We start from the raw sequence: 26,185 nt of genomic DNA, 5'->3' as shown, positions 1-26,185 counted from the left end.
CACTCCCAACAATATGTTCTGAAACGTCAAGCTTCTCAGTCTCGTAGCTCCATGTTTACGAAGGGTGTGACTGCCATAGCAGCACGCCTGTGGTGCTGCAGCTGTGCCACCATAGTGTAGATGCTTCCTAGACCAATGGAAGGGGTTTTTGCATCCATGTAGTTAAACTACCTCCTTTGCGAAGCAGTTCCTATGTCACGGAAGAATCCTCCTATTGACCTAGCTGCGTCTACACCAGGAATTTAGGCCCTCCTAACGCTGATTAAGGCTGTGATTTAGTCAAGGAGGTCATGGACTCTGTGACTTCTTCCACTTCAGCTATCAGCAGCTGAAGTCAGAGCTGGCGGCAGGACTGTGTGGCCCCACCCTGCAACTGGGGCTGGATGGCTGGAACCAGTACCCTGTAGCCCCTGCCCCGTGGCTTTGGGGGGAGCTGCAGGCAGGCTGTGAGCCCTGTTTAGGAGATGCAGCCAGCTCCATAGCAGGAGCTGTGTGGTCCCCATGGCTGCGCTCCACCCCAGTCCCCCGGCTGCATCCTAGTCCCGTGGCTTCTGTCACGGGCTGCAGCGGGGACCATGCACCCCCCCTCACATGTTCCAGGGCTGTCTCACATAGTGTCTCTCCTCTTCTCCTCCCCTCCACCCCACCCGGGGCTTGGTAGGGGCTGCAGGTGTGGCCGTGCACCCCTGTTCCACAGCTGTGGCCAACTCTGGAGCGGGGACTGTGCAACCTCTGCTGCGTCTCAGCCCTGCAGCTGCCGCAGGGGCTATGTATCCTTCCCATGGCTGCCTCCAGAGCTTGGCGGGGGCTGCAGCCAGGGCTATGCACTCCTGTCCTGCAGCTGCGGCCAGATTTGGGGCAGGGGCTGTGCGTCACCTGCTGCAGCCACTGGAGCCGGGGCTGTGCCCCCTGTTGGTTCTCCCCACCACCCTCACCTCCCTGATTCCATTCCTCCCCCCTTTAGCCCTGCTCCAGTTATTTTTTAGTAAGGTCAGGGACAGGGTCACGGGCTCCATGAATTTTTGTTTATTGCCCGTGACTTGTCCGTGACTTTTACTAAAAATAACCGTAACAAAATCTTAGCCTTAACTATGATGCCCTGGGTGCAAAATTTTTCACAGTCCTGACTGACATAGCTTGGGTCTAATTTTTAAGCATAGACTAGGCCTGAGAGCATGAGTGGAACTCACTGCATGTTAAGACTTAGAATCGTCATAACACAGAAAATGGAAAAGTATTATTAGAGAGTGTGCATAGCAAACTTCAGTTTTGGGTAAAAATGAGATACATAGAAACGTAATGTAACCTGGCACATAGAACTACTTTACAAGTAACCACAATAATTGACATTTGTGTTTAGAGGTATTGATACCAAAAACTATTTCAGTAGCTGTTTGCTAATGCACTTATACCAGGATTGTTCTTTGATGGTTAGAAATATCTTTTAGACTGGCAATAATACTTGGTCTAACTAGAAGTTTTTGTGCCTTGCACAACATACATAGATTTTTTTTTTAAACTTTCTGTAGTTTCTTGACATTTTAAATATATGGAAAAGGAATACTGGAAACTTTCAAAATGAGTACAGAGAACATGTCTTTCACCATGGGAGGAAGAACTTTCCATTACTTCATAAGCCATTTGTACACCAGTGATATGTAAAACTAATACTAATTGCTGTTTACGTACAGAATTTTTTTTTTCTTGTATCTTATGGCTATTTCAGGTCTAGATGTACCAGAGATCAATGAGGAGAGGAGCAGAATGTATAATAAAGCTTTGATCTGTTGGGAACATCTAGTGAAGGAAGATTCAGCTGATACCTATATCCTTGAATACCGTAAACTTAATAGAGAAGAGGAGAATGCAACATGGCAAGAGATTGAAGCCTGCAGCAAGAGTAAAGTCATCTCTGACCTTGAAAATAACAGCAGCTATGCCTTTAGAGTCAGAGGATATAAAGGATCTATCTGTAGCCCCTGGAGCAGGGAAGTTATTTTACACACACCTCCAGCTCCAGGTATACCAAGTTTCAGTTAATCCATAGACAACTGAATCAATATACAATGCCTCCAGTTTCTCTTTAACCTATGCCCATTTTCAAGTAAATTTTAAATTTACAACCTGCTGTCATCCTTGTGGTGCATGTGAATGAATAAATAAGTATTGCATTTATTCATGAATTAAGGTTGAGACTAGTTGGCAGTCAGCTATAAGAGTTTTACTCTGTCTTGTATTGCACTACCAGTAGTTTATCTCTTATGTTAGCGCATCTTAGAAAAATTGTAAGATAAGTACAAAAAAACTCATGGTAAAATATTGACCTAGTGTGAATTTTTTGTGTTTTGTTTTTTTTAGTCTTTAGCTTTCTTTTTGATGATAAATGTGGCTACAACAGTGAACGTCTCATGCTGAATCCAAGGAGAACCTCTGTGGAAAGTAGGGCTGGATTTCCTTTGCTGCTAGGGGCTGAACGTATCCAAGTGGGGTGTTACACAACTCTGGACTACGTCATTGGAGACACTGGAATCACAAAAGGGAAGCACTTTTGGGCTTTTCATGTGGAATCTTATTCATACTTGGTGAAAGTGGGAGTTGCATCTAACACTAAACTACAAGAATGGCTCCATAATCCCCGTGATGTAACCAGCCCAAGGTAAATGTGGTAGATCTTTGTATAAAATTTTTTTAAAATGAGTGAATCTTTTTAAATAAATTAAAGGGACATCTTTCCATTTGGTAGAATTAAGAGTTGACCTTACCTCTAATTGGTTCCAATTAGGTTAGCTTCAGCAATTGTGTGTGGGGGTGGAGGGGTGAAAGAAGAGATGGGGAAACAATCTAGGGAACCTCTGATTTAAAAAAAAAAAAAATTACTGTACGTTTTCAGCAGTTGATTGACTTCCTGAGAAGCTAGCAATTAATATTGGTGTCTAAATTATCCAAAACCCTAGTTTGTCCCCTGGAGACAATTGAAGTATATAGGTGTCTCACCTTACATAGCTTTCCATGACTTTTCAGATATTGCAAGTGTCCAGGATATCATAGGCTGTGGTAAGAAGGCTTCCCCAGAGTTCAGTGGGCCTGTTAGGTCGTGGAATAGACACTGTAATAATGCCCGTGACTTTTTTTTTTTTAATAGTCTACTTTAGTGGACCTCACCATCCCACTGATTGCAGGCATAGCACTGCACTGGAGTAAGATTTTCTGGCTTGGTAGCAGTCAAGGGGCAAAGTACAAATGAAGGACTTCCAAATATATTCAGTCACAACTGTAATAATCATGGATGCATCTACCGTGAGATGGAGAATCCATGTGAAGAAGTGTTATACATTCAGGGCACTCTGGTCCCTCCAGGAATCAAAACTTCACAGATAATGCTGTACGAACCAGAGCACTGCAGGAGGTTTGTGCAATATATCTTGCAACCATGCTACCTGGACAGATTTCCAAATGGTCTTGTGGACAAGGAAAGGATTGGGAATCAGGAGCTCTGGATCTAACTTCTGGCTCTGCAACAGATTGTCTGCAACCTTGATCAATTCATGACACTGGTACCAGTTTCTTTTGCTGCGCCAAAAGGATAGTACTACTTTACCTCACAAAGTTCTTGTGAAACTAAATTCACTAACATTCAGGTGAGGTCAGAGACTATATACTGATGAGCTCTATGTGGAACTCTTTAAAATAGAATGCCTAATTTCGATAAGATGCACCAGTTCTGAGTTGTCAACTCTGGCAAGACCCCTTCAGCCCGATGAGACTTGCTCCATCAATCTTCTATAAAAGCCAAAAATCAGAAAACCCCTAACCAATCTCTGAGTCAGTGAAGGACTAGCAGAATTGTTTGGTATGAATGCTGAGCAGTGTGCACCATGTGAGGAAGTTCAAATTCAAAAGTTTTCCTCCCAATGCTCATAAAACAGTTTGAGATTGGACATCCATTTTATGAGCATCTGTTGCAGAGCCAGAAGTTAAATACAGCATTATCTGCTTATAAAATACTTCAGTTTAAAATAACTGAAAGCATTCTGACTTTGATTTGTTCATTGAGAAAATTGTGCTCTTTGATTCTAGATATGAACAAGACAGCGGTCATGACAGTGGGAGTGAAGATACCTGCTTTGACTCATCACAGCCTTTCACATTGATTACTTTAGGCATGAATAAATTCTTTATTCCCAAGGCACCTACTGCTCCCAAAGATTCTGCAAATAGAATTCTTCCAATGCCATCTTGTATAGGAATCTGCCTTGACTGTGACAGAGGCAAAGTTGGATTCTATGATGCAGATCACATGAAATGCCTCTATGAGCGCCAGGTAGACTGCTCTAGTACAATGTATCCAGCCTTTGCATTAATGGGGAGTGCAGGAATTCATCTTGAGGAAGCCATCACAGCAAAGTATTTGGAATACCAAGATGATATATAGTGCAAATATCTACTGGTACTGTTTTTGAGATGAAAAATGTGAGCAGAAGGATCTGCCTTAGCATTAAGTCTTGATTAATTACATCATATCTCCTAAGTGCTTTTGCTGCACTCATGCTTTTGGGTCATTTTTTAATCATAGAAACAAAAATTGTTGGCCAACCTCTTCCGCCTTTTTACCAACTTATATTGGCCATAAGGACATTCTTCCAGTCGCCCTCCTGCCTTTCTTTGATTGTGTGGTGAAACTTGCTCCTCAGAGTTTGATTAGCAACCTAATTGTCTTTCACGAGCTGGAAACCTGTTGGTTATATAATTTATATCCTTACTTAGCTGGCTCTGCTGGTTTCACTTTTGTTTTTTTTAATGGAGTCAGGGCCCACATAATAGTGCATTTATTGTGATTATCTTTTATGCGTCCTTTTATTTTAAAAGAAGCTTGTCTGAATGAATTTGAGTGGTCAAGCATTTTTGTAACTGACTCATGAGCACCAGTGCGGTGGATTTTTCTGTGCTAAATAATGTTAGCACCAATAGAAAATGCAAAGCAGTAGGAAATCAAAACTGCACTAAATAGGTTATATTTGGTGTGGGTGTGTGTGTGGGGGTAATTATTGTATCTGATATACATTTAGATTGACTATAAGCTAAAATTATGACTTCCAGAAACTGGTGGATAACTGTACAAGTGGTAAATAATGAGGTTCTTAAATATCCCTTACTATCCCAGGTTTTTAGTATGGACTGTATAAAGTATATTTTTAAAAGTGCAATTTGTCTTGAAACATTGGTCTTCAATGTCTATGAAGCTCAGTTATCTGCATGTAAAATAATGGCTCCTGGTCTTTTGCTGGGAAAAAAACGAACTGGCACAAATGATAAAATACATAAACAACTTTTTAATTAAAAAATCAGGTCTTTCTGTTAATACATGTTTTGTAAGTTAATGTTGTCTTCAATAAAGGATTGTTTTTGGTAAGAATGTGTTAGAAAAATGCACTGATCACATTTGAGACATTTATTCTTTGCCTTAATGTGTCTGTTTAGCTCAAACATTTGCTTGTTGTTGTATTAAAATTTTTTAACGTTGCAGTGTTTGTATGTTTGAAAGCAGTTTGTGCAAAAATGGTGTAAATATCTGCACTGTTACCATAGCTCATAAGAAACATGCATCTCTAAAATTGAAAATATTCCTGAAATATAAGATATTTAATAACTCACTGTTCTTGTTTGGTTGTGATTGTCTGTCTTGATGGATGTAAAGAGTAAATATGTGAAGTACATTTATTAAGTATATAGTATTTAAGTAAATACTTAAATGGAACCTGAAAATCAGTGTTTTTATTTTTATCCAAGATTGAGGGTATTAATCATTCTGGATCATAAACCTAAATGAATGCAAGGTAATGTTAGTTTTATTTGAGATTTGCCACATATGCCAGAACTTACTTATTAGATAGTGACTAATAAATAGACTACTATAAAAGACCAATATGCCTGTCAACTGAACTATGATCCAGCTTCTGACATTGCTATTATATGCATCTCCTCATTATTTGAATTAAAAATTGTTTTGCACTGGGAATTACTTGAATACTTTGGACACTTTAATACAGTAATAAATGGTGCTTGCTCCTTCAATGTATTAAACAGAAAACATACTACCTTGACTGTACAGAGGCAAACCGTTTTCCATTTTTCACAATAATTGAAAAAGTGTCATCTTCTAAAAACACAGTTCAGTGACACTTGCCTATCCAAATATTTTGAAACTAATTTCTTGCTACAAAATAGCACTTTACAATGTAGACAAAGCTAAGAATTGTGTGGTATGTTTGGATCATTATGCAATATAGCTGCTAAACAAACAAAACTGTTGGTGACTACTGTGGTCTGCAAAGTTCTATACAGTATAGGCGTAAATCATGGAAGATGCTTTTCTTAAACATCTAAAGCTTTAACCAGAATATATTTGAACAAGACCTTCTTGTTCTTAAGTGTAAATGTAACTTCACTTTGGTTTTGCTTTTTTAAAATAAAAACTGAAAAGTAATGTAGTTGGGTGATTCACATTATTACATTCTAGTTCTTAAGCATTTTGCTGTTAAGATGTGGTAATTTCTTAGGGTATGTCTACACTACGAAATTAGGTCGAATTTATAGAAGTCGGTTTTTTAGAAATCGGTTTTATATATTCGAGTGTGTGTGTCCCCACAGAAAATGCTCTAAGTGCATTAAGTGCATTAACTCGGCGGAGCGCTTCCACAGTACCGAGGCAAGCGTCGACTTCCGGAGCGTTGCACTGTGGGTAGCTATCCCACAGTTCCCGCAGTCTCCGCTGCCCATTGGAATTCTGGGTTGAGATCCCAATGCCTGATGGGGCTAAAACATTGTTGCGGGTGGTTCTGGGTACATATCGTCAGGCCCCCGTTCCCTCCCTCCCCCCGTGAAAGCAAGGGCAGACAATCATTTCGCGCCTTTTTTCCTGAGTTACCTGTGCAGACGCCATACCACGGCAAGCATGGAGCCCGCTCAGGTAACCGTCACCCTATGTCTCCTGGGTGCTGGCAGACGCGGTACGGCATTGCTACACAGTAGCAGCAACCCCTTGCCTTGTGGCAGCAGACAGTACAGTACGACTGGTAGCCGTCATCGTCATGTCTGAGGTGCTCCTGGTCGCCTCTGTGAGGTCGATCAGGAGCGCCTGGGCAGACATGGGCGCAGGGACTAAATTTGGAGTGACTTGAGCAGGTCATTCTCTTTAGTCCTGCAGTCAGTCCTATTGAACCGTCTTATGGTGAGCGGGCAGGCGATACGGACTGCTAGCAGTCGTACTGTACCATCTTCTGCCGAGCAGCCATGAGATGTGGATGGCATGCAGTCCTTCTGCACCGTCTGCTGCCAGCCAAAGATGTAAAAGATAGATGGAGTGAATCAAAAGAAGAAATAGACCAGATTTGTTTTGTACTCATTTGCTTCCCCCCTCCCCTGTCTAGGGGACTCATTCTTCTAGATCACACTGCAGTCACTTACAGAGAAGGTGCAGCGAGGTAAATCTAGCCATGTATCAATCAGAGGCCAGGCTAACCTTTTTGTTCCAATAAGGACAATAACTTAGGTGCACCATTTCTTATTGGAACCCTCCGTGAAGTCCTGCCTGAAATACTCCTTGATGTAAAGCCACCCCCTTTGTTGATTTTAGCTCCCTGAAGCCACGCTGGCCAAACAGGAAATGAGATTCAAAAGTTCGCGGTTCTTTTCCTGTCTACCTGGCCAGTGCATCAGAGTTGAGAGCGCTGTCCAGAGCGGTCAGAATGGAGTACTCTGGGATAGCTCCCGGAGGCCAATACCATCGAATTGTGTCCACAGTACCCCAAATTCGAGCCGGCAACGTCGATTAAGCGCTAATCCACTTGTCAGGGGTGGAGTAAGGAAATCGATTTTAAGAGCCCTTTAAGTCAAAATAAAGGGCTTCATTGTGTGGACGGGTGCAGGTTTAAATCGATTTAACGCTGCTAAATTCGACCTAAAGTCCTAGTGTAGACCAGGGCTTACAGTAGCTGAATGTTGGTTTTTAGATGGGGAAAAATTCATGTTCTTAGTGTAAGAAAAGTCTATTCAGTTATGCACAGATATTTTGAAGTGTGATATATAACCCACACACCTTCTGGGTGTGGTGTCCTGTCCCATCTCGTGGCACTGAGACCACTTAGAGAGAGAGAGTCTGCTTTACAGCCTTAGCTAACAGCTGGTTAGCTTTTAGCTCATGCAGTAGAGGTTCATGCACTAAGCTCCAGAGGTCCCTGGTGCAATCCTGCCCGCAGACAATTGGAATCTGTTGGTGTTACACATATAAAATGAGATAAATGCTTATGGCATTCTTCTCCTTGGTTCTCAGAGTAGATTAATCTATTTTAGAGTTAATGCCACTTTATCTGGAACGGCTGTGATTTAACGGTTTCTGATAATTATTGACTTCACCTATGCTGCACCATGAAAATGAAGTTATATGAAACTTCTTAAAACATGGAATTTGTTGCTTTCACAACTCCCAAGATTCTCCTATTTTGTGGCCGTGGGTTTTCTGCATTGGTCACTACTTTTTTTTTTGCATACTGAGAGCTATGGTTAAGTTTACGATATAACAAATTAGTGAACTGTGAACAAATAAATGTCAATATGGCTCAGCTGGATTCTCACTTCTGAGGCAGAAGGGCTTGGTTCATGTTTCATCCACAGAGTTGGGTTCATACGCAGTGCTGACTTTTATGAGTTGCTTGGCCTTTAGCGTTGCTCTCTACAGAGACTAAAGAACAGTCTGTCTTCCCAACCTTTCATCTGTGCAAGTAAATGATCCCATATACCTTTTCAAAGAGGTAAGGGGGCAGTCCAGATTTAGCCAACCCAAGTTCAAAACACTGTATTCTGTTAAAGGCGGAAATGGTGCTCTTGTTTGTATAGTGACTGCACTAATACATTATAACTTTTTGTGTAAAGTGCCTTGAGTGATGCACCTTGAATATGAGAAATGCTATTTAAAATAAATGATGGTGGTGCGGGGGAGAGCAACTGTGAGACAAGTAAGCATTCTCTGAGAGTCACTTGAGTTGAGGTAGATCTTGCAGATACTTCCTGGAAGCACATAATTTGAGGGGCATAGTTAAAGACTTTGTGGTCTCTGACTGGAGCTGGATTTTTAATTAAATCTTACTTTTAAGATTTAGGAAAACACTACTATAAATGTTTATCTGTATGAGAAAACTCAATGTGAGACTTCAGTGCAAATTGAGAGAAGTGGCTTTGGCGTGGCCTGAGGAACATTTCTAGTTCCTTGGCACTGCAATAAGGCTTTTTTGTGTCTTTTTATTACCAACCATAAACATTGCACTAGGCAAGTCCAACTGAGTATGAAGGGATTCGTTTGTTTTCGCTGGCCTATCTAGTTTGACAGACTGTCCTTATAGAATTCTTAACCCCTTCCTCCCTCCCTTTTCTATGCTGCTAGATAGAATCCTTAAGACAGAAGTGTGAGAATCTAAGGGCTTGTCTACACTGGTACTTTACAGCGCTGCAACTTTCTCGCTCAGGGGTGTGCAAGAACATCCCACTGAGTGCTGCAAGTTTCAGCGCGGTAACGTGACCATATGGACAGTGCACCAGCGCTGGGAGCTGTACCCTTATGGGGGTGGGTTTTTTTTTTAAGAGTGCTGTGATGCAACTACACTGCTGTGGCAGTGCTTTAACGTTGCCAGTGTAGACAAGCCCTAATTCAGTGCTTCTCAAACTTTTGTACTGATGACCTCTTTCACAGAGCGAGCCTCTGAGTAAAACCCCCTGTTAAATATATTTTAAAAAGTGGTTTTAATTTGCCACCAGTATTTATAATGTTATAAAGTGGGGTTTGGGGTGGAGGCTGACAGCTCGTGACCCCCCACATAATAACCTGATGATCCCCTGAGGGTCTCAACCTCCAGTCTGAGAACCCCTACCCATATGCAATATCTCTTCCTACTCCAGTTTAAAAACAGTGCTTTTGTCTCTGCCTCTGCACTTGAGAGGAAACTGTTTGGTCCGTATTTGTTTGCATCCCTTGATTTAAGAAGGTGTCAGTCGCCCAGTGAGCGATGAGGCCCTCTCAAAGTTGTCCATACAAAACCAGATCTCTCTCCCTCACGCCTCAGTGAGAGAGAATGGGGGTATATCTTTGAGCGTAACATATAGTAATGTCATTTAAAAAGGTTGTAAGGGAGTAAAACTAAATCTTAATCTATTTATTTGTGCATAAGCATCCGATGAAGTGAGCTGTAGCTCACAAAAGCTTATGCTCACATAAATTGGTTAGTCTCTAAGGTGCCACGAGTACTCCTTTTCTTTTTGCGGATACAGACTAACACGGCTGCTACTCTGGAATAAATCTTAATAATTTTACTCTACAAAAAAGTGATGGAATGAAAGAGAGTCCTACTAAAAAAATACACAGGCGTCATCAGTGCTTTCTAAATAAAGTTTTTCAATAAATGAAGATAAGAACCACTTGTGCAAGACCAGCTCAAGAAATAAGCATGAGCTCTTAACGTGCCTAGATATATTTATCCAAATAACCAAACGAAGCAGTGAATTATGGAGTGTGAAGCGCCACTGCTGTTCCATCCTATATATAAATATATTTAGCCTCTTTCTCACTATGGAGAAAACTGGGCTGATAAGGTAGAGCACAAGCCTGAGTCAGCTAATTCATGCTGGCACTTGTTCCAAGAGCCCTCCCTTAGTACTCGTGCTTTGAATACCAGTGGCAAAGGGGTAACATCCTTATTTAGGACTTTGCATATTACTGAATTGGATGCACCTGTAGGTGCTCTTTAGTGGCATGATAAATCAAGTTACTTGCAATATATCCTTTTCCAGAGTATAGTCCCTCTTCAGATGCACACTATTCAGTGTTAATGGGAGATGCCTGCGTGAGGCATATACAAAGGACAATCCACATTTGGTTTTGTTCAATCTTCCATTAAACACCATTACATCATGTTACATTACTCCACCTAGAATGAGGCAACACTGTGCAACTTCTCAATTATAAGCCCTATTTGAGGATTTGCTTTCCACCTTTCCTCTGTTTCCTTTGTTGGTTAAGCCAAGAAATTACACACACCAGGGTGTGGTACCTGATCTTGTTGGTAGTGGTAAACTCCTAGCAGGGTCATTTGTCCCCTTTTAAGGGACAGCAGGGCTGAGGCTTAGCTTGGGGAATTATTTAATCAGGTAGCTACTGCCTTTAAACAATAAAACCCAGCTGTTAGGTAACTGCCTGGAGAGGAGAATTATAGAGGAGCATACAGTCAGGACAGAGGCTGTCTGGGATGGGAACAAGAACAGAGCAGAAGTTGGAGGGCTGGGGAAGCCTGTTTGAGTCACCGCACAGCCCCAGGAAGGAAGGCTGTGGAATCCTTTAACCAAGAGGAGTGAGTCTAAGAAACATGCTGTGGGAAAGATTCCAGAGAGGCCGGGGCTGGCAAGACTCTCTGTTCCAGAGGGAACTGGCAACCTGAAACCTTGGACCAAGGGTAAAGTGGAACTGAAGCTACTTGTTGCTCAGCTAAAGCTCCTTCTCTTCCACCCAAGCCTTCTCTACCCCTCCCATGTGAGTCCTCCCTGCCATTTTACCTCCCCCACACTACCACCATAGTTCACCAGTGCTCCAGCCAGAAGATGTGTGTTAGTGTCTCAGACCCTAAGTCCTTTTGTGGATCTGGGCCTTCCTCGCTACCTTGGAAAGGCATCAGACCTTAGGGATCAGTTTAAATACCCAAAACTTCTGTTGAAGTCAGCCCCAAGGAAGAGAATTGTCAACAGTTTACAGTAGGTCTAAAAGGTAAGTAGCAAACTCTTCCTTTTTCTCCATTACTCCACACCTGTCAATATGGTAGATTAGTACAACCTCTCTCTCTTTCCTCCTCCTTTTTGTGGTGACTTACCTTCCCCCACCCCATTTAACCTGGGAGCCTCACTTAGGATGTGATCTAACTGCCATTGATATCAATAGACGGATCCCATTGACTTTTCTGAGAGTTGGATTAGGCTTGCAGCAATCCCAGTTGCTACAAACTGCTTGCAGAGGTTGTTTTCCACAACAGCTTCATGTAGGGTCTTACTCTACTGAAGTCTTTTTCCTCTACCTAAGCTTTCTTTTTGCTCTGAGTCTTTTCTCACTTTTCCTTGCAAATGGAGGAAGTCACATGCCCCACCCTGGCCACCTTTAACCTCCACCTCTCTCAAGTCCTCTGACCCAGTACACGACTGATTTCCTCTCTTTTTCTCCCTCACAGAAGCTCAGCACCTCCAGTGGCTCTGCAATAGTAGCTAATGCTCAGCTAAGGCTATAGAATGAGCCCCATGCAAAACCCTAGCAGATAACCCTAGTATTAGGCCTCCTTTCCATATATAGGTCCCTGTGTATCAAGGTCATCTATATGTCCTTTTATTTTGAGACACCTTCTTCTATTCCGACTCCCTAGAGGATTCAAGCTTTGGTTGGACTTACCTAAGGGAGCTCCCCTTTCTTGACCTATCTAGGAAGAGAGGGAATTTAACTCAAGCATTCCCTTGTGACCTCAGTATACCTGTATAGACATGCCTACCTTCTCAGGGCTAAATGTCTTTCTCCCTTTATTTGTAGACATGCCTCCTTCCATTGAGTCCTATCCCTAGCATGGTTTTCCTAGGGTCTGTGAAAGGAACGGGCCAGCCCTAAATTATTAATTACAGCTCCATAACTTGGTATGGCACTTTACAAAAAGACAACATTGTTCTGGCCCCAAAGTGCTTGAAGTCTAAATTAGACACATACATGTTATTAAAACAGAAAGGGCCAGGTAGGAAAAGGGGCAGGGGTGAGGGTGAGGGTGGGAGGGAAACATTAAGAGAAAATCCAGGAAACCATCATGGATGCCCCTTTTAGTTTCATTTCAGAGTAAAATGATAATTTATTACATCAGATCTAGATTGTTGACATTTTGAAGACACTTTGTAGCTAACAAGATTCTGTTTTGCTTTCACACACTTGTGAAATTTGTATGCTGGCATGTGGACAGCCAGCAGAAAGCAATGCTGTGTGTCACTGAACTATTTAGACATTCAGTCTCCTGAGCTAATTAAGTGTCTGGAAGAAAAAGAAAGCTTTTAAAGTAATTAAGCTCCCCCGGAATATCCCATTCTGTTGCCGTGAATGTTGTGGGAAAGATAAACATAGCTTGGACTGAACTGGCAACACTCCCTGGTGAGCTTTGCTGTGCCTGATGGTAGGGCAGTACCTGCCCGTGAAATGCAAGATTTGCCTAGGGGATACTAGTTTCTCCAGTCCTACTCCCTCCTCGCCTCACCTGAGGTGTCTCCCTCTTCCCATGATGCTTTTCACTGCTTTCATCCCTTCCATGCTCTTCCTTTTTTAAAAAGGACACGTGTCATAAATATAAAGGGAAGGGTAAACCCCTTTGAAATCCTTCCTGGCTAGGGGAAAGCTCCTCTCACCTGTCAAGGGTTAAGAAGCTAAAGGTAACGTCGCTGGCACCTGACCAAAATGACCAATGAGGAGACAAGATACTTTCAAAAGCTGGGAGGAGGGAGAGAAACAAAGGGTCTGTGTGTCTGTCTATATGCTGGTCTTTGCCGGGGATAGACCAGGAATGGAGTCTTAGAACTTTTAGTAAGTAATCTAGCTAGGTATGTGTTAGATTATGATTTCTTTAAATGGCTGAGAAAAGAATTGTGCTGAATAGAATAACTATTTCTGTCTGTGTCTCTTTTTTGTAACTTAAGGTTTTGCCTAGAGGGGTTCTCTATGTTTTTGAATCTAATTACCCTGTAAGATATCTACCATCCTGATTTTACAGGGGGGATTTCTTTATTTCTATTTACTTCTATTTTTATTAAAAGTCTTCTTGTAAGAAAACTGAATGCTTTTTCATTGTTCTCAGATCCAAGGGTTTGGGTCTGTGGTCACCTATGCAAATTGGTGAGGCTTTTTATCCAACATTTCCCAGGAAAGGGGGGGGTGCAAGTGTTGGGAGGATTGTTCATTGTTCTTAAGATCCAAGGGTCTGGGTCTGTAGTCACCTAGGCAAATTGGTGAGGCTTTTTACCAAACCTTGTCCAGGAAGTGGGGTGCAAGGTTTTGGGAAGTATTTTGGGGGGAAAGACACGTCCAAACAGCTCTTCCCCAGTAACCAGTATTAGTTTGGTGGTGGTAGCGGCCAGTCCAAGGACAATGGGTGGAATATTTTGTACCTTGGGGAAGTTTTGACCTAAGCTGGTAAAGATAAGCTTAGGAGGTTTTTAATGCAGGTCCCCACATCTGTACCCTAGAGTTCAGAGTGGGGGAGGAACCTTGACAACACGCTATCAGTTAAGTGCTGCTGATCCAGCATTTTGCCCAGTTGACACAGTTCTAGGAGCTGCTTGGCTGAGGGGAAGGAAAGCTAATCTCCCAGGTAAAGCTCCCTCCTTGCCGGACCTAGCTGCTCTCTGCTTTGCAGTGAGGCAAAGTGCTGGGAGCATGGACTAAGCAGGAAGCTGGCTGAGACCAGACTAAGCTGCCTTTGATTCCCTCCTAGTCGGCAGGTCAGAGCAGAGGAGACCATTAAAAGGTTTAAAGAAAGTAGCTGGGTGCAGCTGAGACTGTAGATCTGAAAATTGGGGATGACAAAGAAGAAAAGTATTGAAGACAATGAGACTTGTGTATGTTTTTACACAACTTTATACAATTGAAACCTAAGGTTTGCAGGATCAAGGCCTAAGGACCTGAGCCTGTGCCATTAAAGTCAATGGGTGCTTTGCCACTGACATCAGTGAGGGTAGGATCATGCTGTGAGACTGTAAACTCTGCCAGGCAGGTGCTGTCTCTTATTAGGCTTGATCCAACTTCACTAAAGTCAGTAGGAGCTGGATGAAGTCCATTATATGTAAGTACAGTACCTAACACAGTAGGGCCCTAATCTTCATTAGGTAATGCTGTAGTAAAAATGTGATGTCATAAATCATGCAAACTTTGGGTGTGAACATGTGCAACAATATTTTTAACACAAGATTATCCTAGCCAATTTTTTTTAAAGCTGAGTCTCTCTCTAGCATTGTACAGGAATAGAGTAGCTACAGGAATGTAAACAGGTGGCATGGGGTGGGCTGTCCCTTTAGGGAATATTTACACTGCAGCTAGGAGCAAGTCTCCCGGCCTGGGTAGACCAACTTATGTCAGCAGTGTGTGTGGGTTCTCTGTGCAGGCTTCCTCATCTTCCTTCACCTGTTCTGCTAGGTTCAGGTCCTTCTCCCTCCATGATGTGTGGGGAACAGGCTTTGCCCTTATGCAAATGGACAAATTTAAACTGTGTAACAGGGCTTTGAAGCTATTCAGAATGTGCATATAAAAGAGAGAAACATATGGGTGTGTACTGACACAGAGGGAGAATTAAAAATGGAAGTGGGTAGAAGAGAGCAGAGTATGTAGTGTCAGAGCAGCCAGTAGCAGCATCCCAGTATTGGGAAACATGGTATGTCTGCTCTGTGAAGCCCAAGTAGAGTAAGGGTGTGTGTCTAATTTTATACAATCCAGCAGTTTCACAAGTACTTATTTAGTTTTGAGTGGAGAAGCACAAGATTTAAGATTGCTCGAGGTGTTGTTTGACATGGAGACAACCCTCTCTTTAATCTAGTTTCAGTGCTGCTGGTAGCATTGTTAATCACTATAGGATATACATGAGTGCAAAGCCACACTGAATGATTGCTTTGAAGTAAAGCTGGGAAATGTTTCTTCTCCTTTGAAATGCAAACCGAATAGTATTGCCATTGCTCTTGTGGCTGCCCATTTCTTTGCCACTCCCTACCATTCATCAGCATTGTGAATGCCATGTCAATCAAAAGGATTTGGAGATGCAGGGGACCAAAATGACCCATTCTTATTTTCCACTTTTTTATGCTAGTTGTAAAGACGCTTTCCTAAGCTATGCATATCTGTCCAGGGCAGTGCTGCTTGTTGGACACAAATCAGTCAAATGTTTGTGCACTGATGGTTTAATGACCCACTCTGAGTATCAGAAAACTTTCATCATGCATGTTAGTTTTTCTCTTATTTTAAATGACTCAAGTGTGTTGGAAAAGAGATGAGGCTTTGCTAAATTCTATCTGGAAGTGTTGAGAATTCTACTGGACTTTAACCATAAGACTTTAACCTAATAATAACTTACCTTGTCAAAAAAGTCACTTCTTGGATTTTCTTGCTGCTGTGCTGTTGAGAATAATGAGGGTAATGAATAGGTAATTAATCAAGTAGTTAAAAATGAAGACAAATAATCAGTTCTTCTAAAGCCAGCTAACTTCAGAAGGGATTGCAAATGCTTTCCTGTGAAGATCAGGAGAGCTTGATTAGTTACTAAAAATGATCCAGCTTCCTACATTTTGTCATTGATTTATAAAAGGTTCCTTAAAAGGTTTAACCCTCACCCAGACATGTCCGGGAGTAAGAAGAAGAAGAATACATAAATGACTCTTTGTATTTTGGATGAGGTGGAACTTCCATAAACTGCTCTTGAAACTGCTCTGTGAGAAGTTTTGTGCATACAGCAAAACTGGCAAATTTCACTTTTTGGTTGATTTTTACCAAAATGGTGTAAAACCACTTTTTTTTTTTTCTGGTGCCTTTTTCATAACAAGCAAATGGAAATTTTAAATCTCCAAAACCATTTTTTCTTTTTTCAAAAGAATGTTGAAATTCCTCAGCTGACCTCAAAATGAACACTAAAGTCCCATCTATGCTGCAACTAGCACTGAATTAAGAGACTAGTTACTAAAGGTTTCCCCCAATTCTGTTACAACAAATATATCATTTTTAGTGAGGATAAGGCCATAACCATGTTCTAACATGGTTTTTTAACCCAGTGACAGAGTTTGGTTAGGTTTCATCCGCACTATAGATTTTAATTGTGTTTGTAAATGGGTCAGAGGACAACCATGTTGTAACCAGGGCCCCCAACTTGGTTATAATTACGTGGCCATATCCACTGGGCCTATTCCAAGGTCCAGTGAACTCAGTGGGCTCAGCCTAATTGACATCAGTAGACTGTGGCCTAAAGTCACTAAATGGTTGAGCTACAGGGAGGAGGGAAGAAATGGGAAATTTTCACAGGAAACATTTGAATAAATGTCATGGCCTTTGTAAAAGAGAAACTTGCCTTTTTTTCTCCTGGCTTTATTTACACCAGAATTGTTAGCTGTACCATGATACCCACACCCCATTGCTGTTATTATTTTAGGAGGCATAAATGTCTGCAGACACACAGGCAATATTTGTTTGAAAGTCTGGGTCTTCTCTCCCAGCCAGGATGCGAAGGAGACACAGTGTTACAACTTAAAGCCTGACAGCCACCAGGATACTGGCTGAATAGAAAGGAGGAAAGCTCTATTTTTTACATGGGCACTAATCTGCTGTAAGTTGGTTCTCCTGTAGCTAACACATGATGCAATAAACATTAACAACCTTTTGCTTTCCTCAAAATTGTTCTGTGTGAGTTACACAATTGGTCATTATGTTATATCATATTAAAGAAGTTCTGTATTAAAATCACAAATGAGTTTGATTCCCCATAGTTTAAATTCCAGAGTATTACTAATTAAGAGGTCTCTCCGTCTCCTTCTCTGTGTGAAACTTGCAAGCTGCTAATTGTGTTAGTACATCCTAAGACAAAGTCTGTTCTCAAAGCAGTATTTTGTAACAACAACTACTCACACAGAGAGAGACTCAAAGCAATACTTTGTAACAACAGAAACAGCACACAGAGATTCCCCCCCTCCCCGCCCTTTTGTTGTATTCATCTCGCTTTGTTAACAATTGTGGTTGCTGAGCTCTGTAACTTTATCCTCACACACAATTCTTTCAAATTTAGTGACCATATATACCTCCAGACCAGTGGCACCGCTATGGGCACCTGCATGACCCCCAATATTCCAATATTTTTATGGCTGACCTGGAACAACACTTCCTCAGCTCTTGTCCACTCTTGCCCCTTCTCTTCCTATGTTACACTGATGACATCTTCATCATCTGGACCCATGGGAAGGAAACCCTGGAAGAATTCCACCACGATTTCAACAGCTTCCACCCACTATCAAACTCAGCCTGGACCAATCTACGCTGGAGGTCCACTTCCTAGACATCACGGTGCAAATAAGTGACGGTCACATTAACACCACCCTGTACCGAAAACCTACCGACTGCTATGCCTACCTTCATGCCTCCAGCTTCCACCCTGGACACACCACATGATCCATTGTCTACAGCCAAGCGCTGAGGTACAACCGCATTTGCTCCAACCCCTCAGACAGAGACCAACACCTACAAGATCTTCACCAAGCATTCTCAAAACTACGATACCCACATGAGGAAATAAGGAAACAGATCAACAAAGCCAGACGTGTACCCAGAAGCCTCCTCCTGCAAGACAAGCCCAAGAAAGAAACCAACGGAACTCCACTGGCCATCACATACAGTCCTCAGCTAAAACCTCTCCAACGCATCATCACTGATCTACAATCCATCCTGGACAACTATCCCTCACTTTCACAGGCCTTGGGAGGCAGGCCAGTCCTCGCCCACAGACAACCTGCCAACCTGAAGCATATTCTCACCAGCAACTACACACCACACCAACTCTAACTCAGGAACCAATCCATGCAACAAACCTAGATGCCAACTCTGCCTACATATCTACACCAGAGACACCATCACAGGACCTAACGAGATCAGCCACACCATCACCGGTTCATTCACCTGCACGTCCACCAATGTAATATACACCATCATGTGCCAGCAATGCCCCTCTGCTATGTACATCGGCCAAACTGGACAGTCCCTACGTAAAAGGATAAATGGACACAAATCAGGTATTAGGAATGGCAATATACAAAAATCTGTAGGAGAACACTTCAATCTCACTGGACGCACAAAAGCAGATTTAAAGGTAGCCATCCTGCAGCAAAAAAACTTCAGGACCAGACTTCAAAGAGAAACTGCTGAGCTTCAGTTCATTTGCAAATTTGACACTATCAGCTCAGGATTAAACAAAGACTGTGAATGGCTCACCAACTACAAAAGCAGTTTCTCCTCCCTTGGTGTTCACACCTCAACTGCTAGAAGAGGGCCTCATCCTCCCTGATTGAACTAACCTCGTTATCCCCAACCTGATTCTTGCTTGCATATTTATACCTGCTTCTGGAAATTTCCACTACACCCATCTGATGAAGTGGGTATTCACCCATGAAAGCTCATGCTCCAATATGTCTGTTAGTCTATAAGGTGCCACAGGACTCTTTGCCGCTTTTACAGATCCAGACTAACATGGCTACCCCTCTGAAGAATTGTGATTAAAATAGAGATAGAGGATGTAAGTGGATGGATGCTTGGTGTGGATAATAACTGAATGATCAGGGAGGTGCCAGCCTAAGAATCCAGTGTCCATTGGCCAAAGAAGGCGTCAAGTGGAAACAACCAGAGGATCCCGGAGGGCAGAATGGAATCCACCCTACAGCCTCAAGGATGGGAGAACCAAAGAACAAGATAACATCTGGCAGCACGGAGCCGTCAGGAATGTGCCATCTGCTGATTGATTCAGCAACAGCATGATGAAGCAATTCCCATAGACTGGCATAAGAATAAATTCCTATGAAAATGGACTCTAGAAACTGAGAACTTTGGGGTCTGATTCTGCAAACCAACTTCCAGGAGCATCAGATGAGCATCTGACAAGGCCCTGCTCCCTCCTCATGTCCAGGCCACCTGGCCAGTGGCTTGGCATGAGCAACTCTAAGGATGGTAACTATGATGATAACCTAGCAGAACCTGTGTGTGTGTTTGTATGAATGAATGTGTGAATAAATATGAAATTGAATGGAATGTTATAGCTATAACTAACTGATTACTATGATTCTTTCTGTATTCACAATAAATGTGGCATTTTGCCTTTTCCCCTTTAATAAGATCCTGCTGCTTTTTATTTTATTGGTATAACACTTAGAGGCTGCTTCCACGATGCAGAAGATAGTATTGCTTTAACACCATATTCAAAACATCACCGTAGGGTTAAACCGACACCATTAAAGGGATAAATGCTTCTGTGGAGATTTGTAACTAAAGTCTAATATATCCCACTATATCATCTAAACAAGATAATTCAGCTGAATATTCTATGTCCAGAACCTGGAGACATTAGAAATACTGTGATTGCTACCCTTTAATGCACAAAAAATAAGAACCACATCCTAAAAGAAAAGGAGTACTTGTGGCACCTTAGAGACTAACCAGTTTATTTGAGCATGAGCTTTTGTGAGCTACAGCTCACTTCAGCTCATGCTCAAATAAACTGGTTAGTCTCTAAGGTGCCACAAGTACTCCTTTTCTTTTTGCGAATACAGACTAACACGGCTGATACTCTGAAACACATCCTAAATGTTGCACGTTTGGTGCCAAAGACAATACTATCCTTTAAAAGCAGGGAGAAAAGAGAGTATGTTTTGAGTCTGAATGATATTTCAGATCACCTATCTCATTTGGAAGCATCCAGCACACCATATTTCTAGCTCCACTTTCCTACACCTCAGATTAAAAAGAGAAAAGTTAAAGCTTATTGTCATGCCATCCTCCCTTATGGTTGAGCAATTAGGGATTGCTGAAACTTGATAGGTGAATAACTTATCAGGCACCTATTCACTTCTTGTCACTGACTTGAATCGCTGGTATTGATTAACTTTGATTTGTATTATTTGCCATCCTCCATACAAAAGCTTTCTGGGAGAGATCCAAACAAATAGGACAAGGCAAAGTTTGAGAAAGTTATTTAAATTCATACTCTGCGTTAGGTTCCAGCCCTTTCTGAGCAGGGCTTTCACTGAAGTCAATGGGAGTTGTGTGTGTTTCATAAATGCAGGATCAGACCCTTGAAAGAGGCCAAAAATAATATGTTCCCACCAAGTCTACATAAAGTTCAGGAGTTCTCCACATGGGAGCAGGTGTCCGCCCAAATGGATATTTTTGAAGAATCCAGGTCTGTCTCCTCATGACAATAAATGCCTTCCTATACTGTAGCACCTGTGGTCCATAGCATAGTTAAAACAAAATCCTAAACCCTTGAAAAGAAACCTCCATAGCCGCCTTCATATTCTGCAAACCTTTCTTTTTTTTTCTTTTGAAGGAAAGGGGTTATGCAGTAAGTACTCGTGATACTTCGTGTGTTTTCCTTTTCACAATCTGTGGTGGGGTTCTGTCCTACCCCAGTCTGGAGGGGGTTAATGAGTTCATCCAGGCACATGCAGCTCCAACCCAGTGCACCTGTGAGGCCCGCTGCACCTGGAGAAGAGCAGCTCCTTAAAAGGGAGAATCCAAGCACTGTGAAGAATTACACTCTAAAAGAAGTAGAGCTAGAGCTCACCAAATACTCAGGGTGAGGACTGCTGGTGAGGAGGGCTGCTGCAGCAAACTCTCTGCTGCCTGGACCTTCTGGGTGAGTAGAGAAATATTTACCTTATTTTTTCTTCTTTTTCTTTTCCTTAGAGCCTAGGAAGCTCAGCCTGGGCCCCTCAGACTGATGGGCAGTTAGAAACCTAGCTCTAGCTTGGAGACTGCTCACCTAGTTGCCTTGCAAAGAGTGGGGTGAACCCAGACTGTGTGTAGGCTGTAGGACTGTTCAGTTTTGCCTTTTTGGTTTAGACTACTGTTAACCCCTAGCAGGGGGTGTAGCTGGAGGGATATAGCCCCTCCTCAGATCAACTCTACAGCAAGCCCTGCTGTAAGAGAAAGCACTGGGGGACAATGGAAGTACCCATATGCTGCCCCAAGGGGATGCTCTGGCGGCAAAGCTTATGACACAATCATATTGTGGAACCACAGTCCCTATCAAGTCAAACTCACTAGCTTTAGGAATACTGAGTGGGGGCTCTTGATACTTCAGTCGCTGTTTTGAAACCCTGTTGCTGAGGTCTCCAGTTGTTCTTTCTATCAAAGCACTCAGAGTTATCAGACTTGTTCCTCTGACTTCCCTACCTCTTCTGTTGATACCTTACTTCTCCTTCCATGTGGTGGCTCTTGTGCCAAACCAATTTTTAAGCCTGTTGCTGAATTTTGATCTACCAGGGTATTGCTTGTTGCAGTTAATATAGTCTGGTTTTGTTTTGTTTTTGTTTTTTGGGGGGGAGGGAGATTATGTGAAATTGCTGGTGATTTCCATAAGAGACTCTTTTTTTTTTTTGGTCAGTTTTGGGTAAAGTAATCTTTAGTTGAAAAGTCACGCCTCCTAGCATTTTGCTGATGGCCTACTGCCCACATAGCAGCCCAAACATGAAAATTGGCTAGTAGTGGCCTGCAACTGGGATGGTGAGAAGAAACTCTCTGGCTTTTAATATCAATAAGTTTTATACTTAGTTTTACTAGGCTGCAGTCATTAAATATTACTGCTGGAAACCCAGAAGTTCTATTATTAACAGATCTAGGTGAGATTTAGTTAGAGCCTCAAAACATAGCTTGTGAGATTATTGGAAAAATGATTAATAATAAAAGCAGATTTTTTTGTATGAATGACTTCTACCCAGAAGCACCCAGCCACTCATTCTATGAAGTTATTCTTTCAGTATAGATGACTTAATCTCCTAGTAAAATACTGTAAAGCTGGAAATAGCTGCTGCAAGTTAATTTTCACTGCATTTGCTTATTTGAAAAATCACCAACAAATAATTTACAGCAACTCTTTCTTGGAAAAAGAGAGCCCCCGTGTTTGCCAGCAGACAGCAGCTAGGAGTGTGAGACTAATGTAGGCTACAAGCCACAGCCCAGCTCCTGGGCCAAGTAGCTGTATACAGAGTGGGCAGACAGGTGGGGCTGGACATGGGAATAGTTCATCAGGAAGGGTGAGGGAATGAAAGGATCATCCTAAATGCAGATTCCCCAGCTATGACCCTCCCAGGGCTTGTCCATGTCCTGGCCTTGGGGACTACTGCACAGATAGGTCATGTGGCACAGGGCTCTGCTATATGGGGTCATGCACTGGGGTGCAGCTGCCCCATCGTACTGAGCCCTCCCCCTAGCACAGCAGAACCATACCCATTCCACTGCCTAAGAAGTCTCCATGGCCAGAGGTTGGGGTTGGATTTGCTTCTTATTGTGAACCTGTAGCCAGTGTCTCTGGTGTAAAACCAAGCACTGCCTGTGGACTGCTGTACAGCATAGTGTCTCTTTATGTTAATGAAAAATGGTAACTTTTATAAAGTTTTGTAAAGTTGAATACTGGTTATAGACCAGAATGCCCATAAGCAAATCTGGTTAGATGACAGGTCATACAAAACCATGTAACAAAATAAAAATTCTTATGTTCCTTTGCAATATGCCATGATCTCAGATAACCACAATTAGGAGAGATGGGCCTTCATTTTTCTTGTCCCAAGTAGGACACAAATTTAAAATATGCAGCTATAATCAATTTAATGAACCATTAAAAGTCACTTTCTAAGGTACTTCTGGTTGCAGATGTATATTATGTATGTATATGTAAAGGAAACACTTTCTGGAACAACATAACTTCTAGACAAGATTATATCAATTATCTACTGTAAAGGAAGACTGTTTAGAACCTCCAGTGAGAAAGAAAAATGTAACATACTTTGAAGACTAAAGGCAACAAATATCTGCACTCTTTAAAACTGAGGGATCTAAAGAACTGTTTTCTGCTTCAGATTCATGATAGATGACATCTTAAAGTCCCCAAACCTTTTGACCTCATCAAGTAAATAAAAGGCCCAATCCCCAGCTTGAAGTTGGGGGTCCGCACTTGAGACACTTGGGGTATGTCTTACAGGAATACCAAGCACCCGCAGTTTCCAGTGACCCCAAGTGAAATACTGGGAACGTGGTTAGGGTTGCCAGGCATCCGGTTTTCAACCAGAACGCCCAGTTGAAAAGAGACCCTGGTGGCTCTGGTTGGCACTGCCCACCGGGCTGTTAAAAGTCCATTTGATGGTGTGGCGGGGGCTCAGGGATAAGGCAGGGTCCCTGCCTGCCCTAGCTCCATGTGGCTCCCGGGAAACGGCTGCCATGTCCCAGAAACCCTATGACACATTGGCAGCCAGGAAGGTTCTGTGCACTGCCCATTCCCCACAGGTTGGCTACGCAGCTCCCATTGGCATGGAATTGCAACCAATGGGAGCTACGGGAGCAGTGCCTGCCAGCACAAGGGCAGCAATGCAGAGCCTCCCTGGCTGCCCATGTGTCTAGGGACTGCAGGGACCTGGCGGCTGCTTCCCAGGAGCCGCGGTAAGCGCCGCTGGGACCCCGCACTCCGAACCCTCTCCTGCATCTCTGCCCCAGCCTGGCCTCCCCTTCTGCACCCAAACTCCCTCCCAGAGCCCGCACCCACCCCAACACCCTGCCCCATCCCCCTCCTGCACCTGAAACTCCTCATCCCTGGCCCCAGCTCAGAGCCCTCTCCTGAACCCCTCATTTCTGGCCCCACCAGGAGCCCTAGCCCATACCACCCCATCCCAGCCTGGAGCCCTCTCCTGCACCCCAATCCCCTCATCCCCGGTCCTACTCCATAGCCTGCAACCCCAGACAGAGCCTGCACCCCAACCTCCTGCCCCAAGTGAGTGACGGTGGGGGAGAGGGAGGGATGGAGTGAGTGAGGTGGGACCTCAGGGAAGTGGCAGGGCAGGGGTGTTCGGTTTTGTGTGATTAAAAAGTTGACAACCCTAAACATGGTACTTCTAAAAAGCAGGCCCAAAGGGTTTAAAGTGGATGCCCAAAAATGAAAGCACCCGCAATCAGAGGCCACTTTTGAAAATTCTGGCCTGTCTTTTCAAAGCACTGTAATTAGCATCCAGTCTCCTGACACCTGCCTCTGTGTTCTAACCACAAGTTGCCTCTCACTTCAGGTTTCTTGCATCTGCTCAGGACAGGTTGGGAAACAGAGGGATTATGCATTTCCATAAAGACTTTTTTTTAAAAATGTGTGTCAGAAGTATGTCATTGAAATGAGCAATAGTTTCTCAGAACTCCAGAGAAGGTGGAACACTGACCACAGTCCTGGTAATACCCTCTCCAGCTGGGGCTGCCCCAGTAATTCAAAACCCACTCTTTCCTATGAAAAATGGCCAAATGATCAAAGTTAATTCCCAGAATAGTTTAAAAAAGCTCTTAAACCCTACAACTAGGGGCGGCCCCTTCTGAAGCCCTTAGAGATTTTTAAGCTGAAACTTGTTTTGCACAGTTTGAGATATTTCTCAATGATTAAGATTCCCTTTGAAGTTTTCTATCTTTCATAGTCCTTTGTTTGCGATCCTGGCAGGAAGATGCACAATGAGGTGTGTGTGGGTTTGTTGTTGTTGCCAGTCTGGATGTGGCTCTGTCCATTGAACCTTCAAGTCTCTTGTATGGTTTCAGCTGAGCCCTCTGAAAATTGGAAATGTGTTTTTGCTTATAGACTAAGCACAGTAAAGTGCACTCGAATGCTATCAGTACAATTTTTCTACTCAATATGTTGTTCGGCTGCACCAGTGATGGGATGTAGAATTGTGGCATCCATACAGTCTAGTGGTGTGTGGTTGTGTGGTTTTTTTTTTTTAAATACTTGATATATAAACCCATTATCTAGAGCTTTTTTTAAAAAAAAAAAAAGTTAAAGTTGTTCCTCCAGTGTCAATGATCTGGGGGAGGGGAGGGTGAGTGGGGTAGCAACAGATTAATCGGCTTTCTCACTAGCTCCCCTTGAATTCATGGTCTGTTCCAGCCATGACTTTAGGATAATTTCTTCTTTTTAGGGGGTATATCTGTGCATTCCAGAATGAGAATCAGCCCTCCCACTTCTTCAGCCCCTTGCTGTTGGTTTGGGTTCTGATAATGCCACATTGGAAGCTATTTACAGTTTGAGTCACACTGCCGACGGGGGATGGATCACTTGAGGATTACCTGTTCTGTTCATTTCCCTCTGGGGCACCTGGCATTGGCCACTGTCAGAAGACTGGATACTGAGCTAGATGGACCTTTGGTCTGACCCAGTATGGCCGTTCTTATGTTATCACAGTACATTCTGCTTCTAAATATCTTCCCTTGGAATATATGCTGTGTGCCAAGATAGTTGCCAAGAACCACCATCATTTGTACAAGTTATAGGAAAACTTACACAATTCCCTTCCTCTCCTCTGTGTGTCAACAAATTTGCAGTGTTCTATTGGC

General features: G+C 42.8%; 1 protein-coding gene across 3 annotated transcripts in view; it reads left to right on the top strand.

The window, feature by feature from the left end:
• The window catches only part of TRIM36 (tripartite motif containing 36), a gene marked incomplete at its 3' end in the record, with an annotated part of 51,422 nt that extends 45,734 nt beyond the window's left edge, over positions 1 to 5,688 (top strand). For 2 of the 3 annotated variants that reach the window (XM_084627852.1, XM_084627853.1), the window contains exons 8-10: positions 1,727 to 2,020; positions 2,359 to 2,656; positions 4,078 to 5,688. In XM_084627852.1, coding sequence (XP_084483978.1) covers positions 1,727 to 2,020; positions 2,359 to 2,656; positions 4,078 to 4,432 — 947 coding nt within the window. The remainder of the gene's footprint in view (positions 1 to 1,726; positions 2,021 to 2,358; positions 2,657 to 4,077) is intronic. The other variant, XM_084627854.1, reaches the window with a different exon arrangement.
• Between the last annotated feature and the right edge of the window lie 20,497 nt (positions 5,689 to 26,185).

The sequence above is a fragment of the Lepidochelys olivacea genome (assembly GCF_965140295.1).
Source record: "Lepidochelys olivacea isolate rLepOli2 genome assembly, chromosome: 5".
Lineage (NCBI taxonomy): Eukaryota > Metazoa > Chordata > Testudines > Cheloniidae > Lepidochelys > Lepidochelys olivacea.
Note: the sequence above shows the minus strand (reverse complement) of the source record. Positions and strands in the feature narration are given on the sequence as shown.